General features: G+C 43.4%; 3 protein-coding genes across 3 annotated transcripts in view; 2 read left to right on the top strand and 1 right to left on the bottom strand.

Annotated features, from left to right (window-relative positions):
* The first annotated feature begins 344 nt into the window (after window positions 1-344).
* Window positions 345-1,420, top strand: LOC139106199 (uncharacterized). Its single transcript, XM_070662762.1, has 2 exons — window positions 345-454; window positions 640-1,420. Exons 1-2 carry the CDS (start codon window positions 345-347, stop codon window positions 1,418-1,420), a joined length of 891 nt encoding a protein of 296 aa, XP_070518863.1.
* Window positions 1,421-3,913: 2,493 nt separating this feature from the next.
* The window catches only part of LOC139106267 (G-protein coupled receptor Mth2-like), a 147,025-nt gene continuing 140,810 nt past the window's right edge, over window positions 3,914-10,128 (bottom strand). Inside the window, exon 5 of the mRNA XM_070662873.1 lies at window positions 3,914-4,755. Coding sequence (XP_070518974.1) covers window positions 4,440-4,755 — 316 coding nt within the window. The 3' untranslated portion in view covers window positions 3,914-4,439. The remainder of the gene's footprint in view (window positions 4,756-10,128) is intronic.
* On the top strand, window positions 6,702-9,295 carry LOC139106268 (uncharacterized). Its single transcript, XM_070662874.1, has one exon. The coding sequence runs from the start codon at window positions 7,674-7,676 to the stop codon at window positions 8,928-8,930; it is 1,257 nt and encodes a 418-aa protein (XP_070518975.1). The 5' UTR covers window positions 6,702-7,673; the 3' UTR covers window positions 8,931-9,295.

Genomic DNA, 10,128 nt, shown 5'->3' with positions numbered 1-10,128 from the left:
ATAATAGCAAGGAGGAAATTTCTACCAATCTTTGGAGAGCTCATAGACAGAGCACTCAAGATCACGCAAAACTGGTCACAGGCTAACGGACTGACGGTTAATCCCGAGGAGACCTCAGCCATAATATTCACCAGAAAATACAAACCGAAACCCATCTGGCCTCTAAAACTGTGAGGAAATAAACTTAACTACGTAACTTCAGTGGAATACCTAGGGGTTTTACTGGATACGAAGCTAAACTGAAAACTCCATCTAAAGGATAAGAGAAAGAAGTTCTACACGACTTTCTGGGTCTGTAGAAGAGCATTAGGAATATCCTGGGGCCTGAAGCCGAAAGTGGCACTATGGCTGTACAAGGCCATGCTATTACCCAGGCTAACATATGTAGCAGTGATATGATGGCCCAGAGTGGGAAAGGTGGCGACGAAGAACCTACTAAAGAGCATACAAAGAAGTAACCCGAAGGCTGCAGTGAAGACTCAAAAAACGACATCCACGGCGGCACTACAAGTAACGCTGTGTATTTACCCTCTAAACCAACTAATCATTTACAACACCAGACAAACAACATATAAATTACACTATCGGGGGAGTGGAGAGACACTGAAATTGACCATACGGCGCTCGGTTTCTTGACAGCCCAACTTTCACGAATAAACAAGACAGAATCCTAAGGAAATACGAGGAAGGGAGAACCGTAGAGGTATTCATATCTTCCAGGGAACAATGGAGGAAAGCAGACTTCCTAAACGGACTGGGACCTGATGTATGGTTTACAGACGGCTTAGGAAAGGATAACCGCCATGGGGCAGGAATTTATGGACCCACGAGGAAACATAAATCTAGTCTGCCTCTTGGAGAGTACGCCACGGTTTTTCAAGCCGAGGTAACAGCAATCGCCGAGTGTGCGCGAATACAGATTGCTGACCAAATAAACAGCAAAAGAATATACATCTGCTCTGATAGCAGAGCAGCGATTAATGCCCTAGTAAAACAAAGCACGGAATCAATGACGGTCTGGAGCTGCATGAGGGCAATAAGCAAGCTGGGGGAGACAAACAAAGTCACCCTGGTGTGGATTCCTGGACACCAGGGCACACATGGCAATGAGGTGGCTGACGGTCTTGCCAAGGACGGAACTTTAATGGAATCTGCAGGGCGGAAGGTGTACGTCCCCCTTGTCATGGAAAAAAGAATTTTCAGGGGATTGCTTGAGAAAAGGCACCGGGAGATGTGGAAAAACGAACTGGGATGCCGGCAAGCAAAGCTCCTGATGGAACAACTCAAACCAGAAAAAACAAAAGAACTCCTGGCAATAAGCAAACAAAAACTGAGAGCAGGAATCGGTCTATTAACAGGACACGGAACTCTCAGGGCACATCTGCATAACCTTGGCATAGTAAAGCATAGCAAATGCTAACAAGACGAGGAAGAAAACGAGAACAGCTTACACATTCTGTGTCGCTGTCCAGTACTAGCGTTAAAAAGATACCTGTCCTGGGGAAAAATGTTCACGGACCCGGAACAGCTTAAAGAAGCAAGGGTGAACAGTTTGATAAGCCTGGCAGATTATGCTGGGTTGAAAACAAAAACACACCCTCGGTAAAACAGTGGGGAGTCACAGAAGATCCAAAGAATCTAGGTAGCCAAAAGGGACTCTCGCAGTCACACCCACTAATATATTACTACTACTACTACTACTAGTCACTGGTGATGAAAAATGGATCTACTACGATAATCCAAAGAGGATGAAATCATGGAGACCACTTGGTCATGCTTCAACATCTACAGCTAAGCCAAATATTCATGGTTAAAAACTTTTATTGTGTATTTGGTGAAATCAGGTTGGTGTGGTATATTACGAGTTGCTTAAACCGAATGAAACTATTACTGGGTCTGTCTATCGAACGCAATTAATGAGATTGAGTCGAGCACTGAAGGCAAAGCGCACCCATTATTACTTCAAACACGATGTTTGGGAAAAAGGGAATATTTTCGCTGTCACGACGTAGCGAGCCGGTGCCGTGTTGATCACGCCGCGCTCGCGTGCCGAACAGCTGGCTTCGTCGCTAACTCGCGGCACCAATATTTTCAGCGCGACGCTATGTACATCGAGTCACCTTAAATTAATTTATATTTCCTTTGTTATGCCGGTAAAAATTGGTCTGGAACGATCGAGATCGTTCCATCGTGACGTATTTCTGGTGCCGGCATATTCCAGAAAATGCGAGAACGTTTCGCGGTATAAAAGGAGCGGCGTTTTTTCGTGCCGCACAGTCGATTCTAAAGTAGCGTGCGGATTCCCCGTTTTCAGTTTTTCGGTCTGTCTATTATTTAACGCATCGAGCATTGTAAAGCAGGTGTCTGGAATAGATCGCGTGCGGCACGTGTGAGTTTTTGCGATATTGTCGCGCGTTTCCAAACACTTTTTGTACAAAACAGAATTAAATATAGACTTAGCATATTGAAACCGTCTTTTCACACACACGACAAAATTATTCTTTTGCACGATAATGCTCGTCCACATGTTGCGGCGCCTGTCAAGGCTTATCTATAAACACTTAATTGGGAAGTTTTACCCCACCCGCCATATTAATCATTGCTTTATCTGATTTCCATTTGTTTCGATCGATGGCGTATGGCTTGTCTACACAGCACTTCACATCATATAAAAATACGAAAAATTAAATTGATTCGTGGATAAACTCAAAAAGTGAAGAATTCTTCCGACGCGGTATCCGTATGCTGCCCGAAAGATGACAAAAAGTAGTGTCAAACGACAGACAATTATTCAATTAAAACACAGGTAGCGTTTTTTTGTAATGTTTGCGAATCTTCATGGAATTCCGTCTATATTCTTCGTGCGACCCGGTAAGCGTGTTACATTTCGTGGACACGTGAATAGTTAATGATCGACGGCGACTCTGTACGAACATATGATCGTTCCCGCTCGGTTCGCGCTTTTTTGGATCGCTTGTTGCTAACCGCGATCCGTTCGATAGTCTTTAGTGATCGCTCGATATTCAAAGGAACCGCACGTGCGCTCGTATCATTTACTCCGTCGGAGTTCGTTCACTCCCTGCTTCGCAAGAAAGTTATTCTTGTCCGATTTTTCAGTAATCGGAAGTGTGTTTTGTCGGTTTCACCATACCGTTCATGGTATCTCTGTGCAATTTTGCGTGCACTCATCGCCATTGTAATCTCTACAATCTTTGATGTGCGTGAATATCACGTGATCGACCGCGCTTCGCGTGCTCTCCGGGCAACCCGGGCAACCCGTAATCCGCTTCGAAGTTCACGCTCAAGATATCCGTTCCGAACGGACGTGCAAAGATTGCACGTTCCCCAAGATTGTCCGTCGCGACGCGGGGTTGCATTTTGCCGGAGCTCAAGATATCCGTACGTTTTTTCGATCACGTGATCAGTAATACCACTATTCATGGTATAACTCTGATATCGTATCTGTTTTACGTTAAATAAAACCGTCACTTTCAACTTTGAATCAAGTGCTGCATAATTATTCCTTTCGTGTCCGACTATTGTAACTCCGGTCCTTCTTTTTCACGACGACAGCCAGCGTTCTTCGGAACCGGCATTTCTACACTCCGCGTGCTCCGCGCGTGATCATTCACGCGTAAACATGTAACAAATGCCCAATTTTTTATAAAAAACGGCGGAAATTTATTTGTACACCTAATATAATAAACATAAAAATTGATTAATATTTCGATGACGTTATGTTTACTAATGCCTAAGCTTATTACATTGTGTCTATAATCTATTTATTTCGGCTACCACTTACCGCTAAAGTTATTTATGAAAAAACGGCGGAAATAAAGTTGTACACCTAATAATATTTTTATACACGGTTCTTACATCTGTGTATTGGTTTAATAATTGTAAAGACTTCAAATAACTGATTAACTATTTATTTAGTATGGATCTGTAGACTTGAACTTGAGACAAAGACAAAGTCCAAATATAACAGCCACTCAAAAGACGAAACTTATTTCTAACATTTAATTGTTAAAAAGATGTCAGCCACCGGATTGTTTAAAAGCTTGCCACTTAAAAAAAAAACGCACAAACTACCGCCTGTTGCGAAGGGAAATCAGACGCTTTCTGAGATTTTTACGTTCTCTTGCCTTGTTTGAGTCTATCTGTGCACACGCGCTTCTTCCTAGCCTAACCTTACTTTTTACTTGTTTTTACAGCTTTGATATTCTTTTGAACCTTGCTTTTTTCCACTTTCCCTTTCTTTCCCTCGCACGCTCTCTTTGTGCCTCTCACTCTTTCTCCCGCTCCTTCTCTTTTCTCTCACCTCTACTCCTACACCTCTCATCTCTTCATCCACTTGCTCTTGCTCTCTTAACATTGCACTCTGTACGTAACATTTGTTTTTACACCGAAAATGTAATATTTATTAGTATTATTAACACTTAATTAAAAGAATTAATGGCTTGCATGGACATTCTAGACGTTTCTGTAGAGGTTGAGCTCATTATACTATTATTATTCACTGGTATTTTGCAAAATAAACCGCAGATTTGCCCACCAAATCGTTTTAGCAACAGATACTTAATCTTTTTTCTGCACACAAATATGATGAAAATAATAACTCCTTGCAAAGCATTTGTTATGTCACTGAGATACCAGACGGCTGCAGGTACGAGGTCGATACTGATTGACCACGATATTAATTCCATAATCCAGCTAATTCCCATCACTATGAATAGTTTCAGATACATTTTAAATCTGTAAATAAAATATACTGTTAAATTGGCTATAATTTTTTATTGTTACTATAGACGTTCGAAAATATAACATAAAATTCTGTGTAGCTTTGGACCTGCATCTTTAAGATAGTCAAAATAGACCTGCAACGGTCTATGCATATGCGATGCAACGCGATAGCAATAAAGCAATAAAATTTGATCCGTTTGTGCCTAATCGCGCCAGGCAACGGAAGATCCTTCGGGAAGACCCTGCTTCTCGAAAGTTCTGAGTCTTTGTTTAAAGACTAACAATAATATGACTGCAACATCTTGACCTGCTCCCGCTAGTCAGTTGCCTTTCGGCAGCCATTTCGATAAGTTCTCTAGCTTCGCAGATACTTTCGAGATAAATCTAAAGTTTTCTTATTCATCGCGATAAAAATTTATATTGCGTAAAAAAGCAAACGCGTGCAATCGTGTGGAGCTTCGCAAAAAGCATTTTTCTTACATTTTAAACGACGCGTGCAATCGTGTGCAGTTTTAACAGCGAAATAACACTTTATGTAATGTGCTTTAATAAAACCAAGAAAAAAAGGTGAAATTATTGTGTTGCATAACATAATTAATTCCTAACACCCGCGTTCCAAACCATCTAAATGATTTTGAATAAACAATATGTAACGATGCCCCCGGGAAAAGCATCGTTCCCGGAGAAGAACCGCCGGAGGCCGAAACGACCATCCTCTCGGACAGGAAGAGGAACGCGGGGGCTCCCGAAGAAACCGATCATCGGCGCGATAATTGTACAGGTGTCGAGTACGCGCAAAGTCCCGCGGAACGGACTTACACGAGCGGCCCCGAGCTCATCCGAACGAACACGACGCGCACGGTACCGCGGAATACCGCGGCAGGCGCCACGTACCAGGATACCCCCGCCGTCGCCTTTTCTAGATAAAAAGGCGAATTCGGAAAAGTCGCGCACCGTTCTCGTTCCGTTCGCCTCACAGCGAACATCCGGACCGACCGACTCCTGGTGCAAGCAGAACAACGGGGTGGAGCAAACTCCGCCTCGGTCAGGCACTCCTGACGCTTGCCCGTATAGGAATCTTCCTAAAAGCCAAAAGCGATTCTCGATTAGTAAGACCGGCTCGTGGGGTGAAACGCCCTTCGCCTCCTTCGAGTGATCTCGATCCCGGATCAACGGTCAGTTTGCCAAGGCGAATTTCCTTTCGCACCGTTGCACAAACCCGGGGTGGAGAGTTCTCCGCCTCGGCCGAGCACTTTCGGCCACTGCAACACCGGACAGGTGCTCCGTCCTCCACTACATCCGAAAACCGCATTCGCGTCGCGATCTACGAATTATTTCGACCACCGCGTCCCGCGCCGCGTGCATCGATCAAGTCCCGCCCGGGCCTGCGCCGACGGGAAAAGGAAACCGCATTCGCGTCGCGATCTACGAATTATTCCAACCACCGCGTCCCGCGCCGCGTGCATCGATCAGGCCCCGCCCAGGCCCGCGACGCTGGGGAATATTCGCGCCGCTAGCCCCGCGATCCGTTAGGGCGTTATCTAGGCGGTTGCCGAAAAACTTGTAACGGCCCGCCCGCCAAAGATCCGCGTATCGATCATCGCCGTACCGATCCGGCGCATACACGCTCCAATTACCGCGTTACCGCAAGCGTTCTACTATATGATTGTTCTTTCCGGCGACGTCTCAACCACGCTTTCGTCACATTTGGCTTTATGGTAAATTGTCCTTTAAATTATTTAATTAAATAAACAATCAGTTAATTGTTCATCCAAGTCTCGTGTATTTTTGGACCTACTTATTCTCTCGCGAATCCTGTCCGCCCGGCGAGCACATCCGGACACTCCTGCTGGCCCGATATTCGCGGCCCAAGAATTACGGTCGTTTCAAATAAATAAAACATACTCAGGAAATATAATTGTTATATAACATGAAAACAAAAAACATTTTTTTTATTATTATTCCAAGGGTAATGTAGGGACCGTGTTATGCAGTAGAAATAGTTGTTGCGTACGCAAATACAAATACATGAAATACATGACTACGTATCGTTAACACAAATTCAAGTCGTGCACGACAAGCGAGATTAAAGGAAGCACCGCTAAAAAACATGTAAAGATTTCGCCCGCCAAGGCGGCTTCTTTGTCGCGGCGGTTCGGCCGATCACACAGGGCCTTATCTTAAAAGCTTTCGAGAGGATCCGGAATATCAAAAGTAGCCGATATCGAATCAAAATAGTCCTGTGGGATAGCAATCACCAATCAGGAAGCTCTCCCACTTCTCAACTGTCCAAAACTTTGAGAGACGAAGTCTTTAGTTCAGTCTCGAACGATCCGCGATCCGAGCTTGACGAGCGAATCTTTAAGCGACAAAGTAATAGCGAGTGTTATCCTTAAAACGAAACATCACGACTCAGAGAAGTCTTTCCCTAGGCGTTATCGCGGGAAACCGTGATCCAGGAAAGCTTCTCCTAGGCGGTGTCGTGAGCCATCACGGCTCGGGAATTCAGATTTCCCTAAAACATTGTCGCGTGAAAATAACCGATCAACCGAATGCGGAAGTGATTGACAGCGCTTTATAAACTTTGACCAACTGTACATTAATAAACATATTATTAAACGATAAAAGGCAATGTGAGTGTGAAACCATCATTCCATTCGACAAAATATTTTGGTGCCTCCTGTGAGGTCTGCAAGTGTCGATAGGCCTCTGACAATTCACTCTGAGACGATAACGAGATGGCCGAGTAATCCAGCCTGGTGACCTGCGATCCCGGAATCAATAAGGACGAGCTAACTCGGATTCTTGTGGCGGATCGAGCTAAACACATATTATCGGCCAAAGCGACTGGACAACGTCATAGAATTTAAGTACTTTTGTATTACGATATTTCTTTAGTTTAGTTAAATTAAAATTAGATTCTTGCAATCATGGCGGAAAGAACGCAATTTCTTATACAGAAAAGGAAATCGGTGAAATCTCAAATTACCAATTTGAGTAATTTATTCGAAAAGAAAGCGCTTGATAACGATACGTTAAGATTACGATTGGCTCGCGTGACGGCGTTGTACCAAGCGTTCGAAGAATTTAACGATGAATTAGCCGTTGTTGACCCTGATGAAGCTCACGAGCGAGAATTCACGCAAATTCAGGATCGGTTTTATTTACTCGCGGGCAAGATTGAAAAATCATTGAATGCGATTAACACGCCTAGCACGAGTGCTAGCACCTTGAATACGAGTAACACCTCTCAACTCGAAAACGTGGCAACAATGAGCACGAATAGTCAACGGGTTAAGTTGCCAAAGGCATCATTGCCGATTTTTGACGGAAAATTCGAAAATTGGCTGTCGTTCAAAAACGGGTTTAAGAATATGATCGGATCGCGAACCGATTTAACCGATATCGATAAGCTCGAGTACTTAAAATCATCGCTAAAGGACGACGCCGCGAATAAGGTAAAAATATTTTCGGTAGATGGCGTGAATTACACAAAGGCGTGGGAGTTGCTAGAACGATGTTACGAGGTAAAGAGAATTTTAATCGCGCGTCATCTTTCCTTAATTTTAAACTCTCCAATATTAGAAAAAGAAACGACTGTCGGTCTTTCGAAGCTCGCGGACGACACACAACAGCATCTCGCGTCGTTGAGTTTACTAGGGGTTTCGGTAGGCCCAGAAATAATTGTGCATATCCTAGAAGGAAAATTACCGAAACATACGCTCGAAAGATGGGAAATTTCTCTTAAACGCGACGAAGTTCCGTCGCTCGAACAGATGTACGAGTTTATCTATAAAACCGCGGTGTGCGCATCCAAACGCGAAAGATCTAAAGTATCCGAGGTTGAAAAAAGTAAATTTGAACCGCCGATAAAGAAACGGAAATTTCAACAAGCAAATCAGGCATTCATGGTAAACGTGACAAAGAATTGCGTAGCATGTAAGAAGAAAAAGCATCCGCTTTATATTTGCGACGCGTTCAAAGGATTTTCGGTTCAAAAACGTATCGACACAGTGAGAAACGCTAAATTGTGTTATAATTGTTTACGTTCTCACCGTGACACTCCCTGCAAATACTCAATTTGCACACGGTGTCAGAAGCGCCATAATACGTTATTACATATAGATAATTATGCGAATGCGTATAAATCCGAGACAAAGCCAACTGCCGACAAAAAGAATCCATGATTGTTAGATCGAACCGACAGAGAATCAATGTGTCTCTCGACATTAACACCCGCCTATTCTCCGCATTTACTTACCAGTGCCATAGTACACATATCCGATAGCAAACGAAAAAATATCATTAAGTGCCGAGCACTACTTGATACATGCGCGACGGTAAATTTCATTACTGAATCCGCCGCGAAACGTTTGAAATTAAAACCCGAACCTTGCAATATGCCGGTCAATACATTAAATTCAACGGGTACCATATCAAAGGGCATAGTCAGAGTAATTTTGCAATCAACACAGACTGAATTTACAAAAGAGTTAAGCTGCCTTACGATTCCACGCATTTCCGAGTGCATTCCGTCTGAAATATTTCCACGGGAATCTATTCATATACCAGCGAACATTCGATTAGCAGATCCGACATTTCATTTGCCCGGTCCCGTCGATTTATTAATCGGCTCTGGAACAACATTGTCATTATTCTCTGTCGGTCAGATTAACCTGTCACGTGATGGATTCGACTTATACTTACAAAAGACGCGATTAGGATGGGTAGTCGCTGGTGATGTGCCTATTTAAGAAGGTTCTATAGAGCCATTTTGTTATTTTAATAATTTGGAGGCCCAAGTGGCTAAATTTTGGGCTATAGAAGAAATTTCTACCGAAAAACCACGATCAAAGGAAGAAGTTGAGTGCGAGAACTTCTTTAACGAAACAGTAACGCGAAATTACGATGGGCGATATGTGGTCCGGTTGCCATTTCGCGAAACGAATGTAATTTTAGGAGAAACGCGGCCTTTAGCACTCAAAAGATTATTATCGTTAGAAAGGAAACTTAACGCGGATGAAGATTTAAAACGCAATTATAAAAAGGTTATCGACGAATACAAAAACTCAAGCCATATGTCTTTAGTTGAAGTAACAACGAACGAAGGATTTTACATGCCGCATCATGCGGTTATTAAAGAATCGAGTAACACCACAAAGGTCCGTATAGTTTTTGACGCGTCGGCAAAATCAAACAACGAAAAGTCTCTAAATGATGTTCTATTGGTCGGGCCGACCATTCAGGACAGATTGTTCGAACATTTAATCCGGTTTCGTACACATAATTACGTCATTTTGGCGGACATCGAAAAGATGTACCGCCAGATATTATTGCACAAAGAAGACCGCCGTTATCAGCGCATATTATGGCGTGAACACGGAG

Source organism: Cardiocondyla obscurior, linkage group LG10 (assembly GCF_019399895.1).
Source record: "Cardiocondyla obscurior isolate alpha-2009 linkage group LG10, Cobs3.1, whole genome shotgun sequence".
In the NCBI taxonomy this organism is placed as follows: Eukaryota; Metazoa; Arthropoda; class Insecta; order Hymenoptera; family Formicidae; genus Cardiocondyla; species Cardiocondyla obscurior.
Note: the sequence above shows the minus strand (reverse complement) of the source record. Positions and strands in the feature narration are given on the sequence as shown.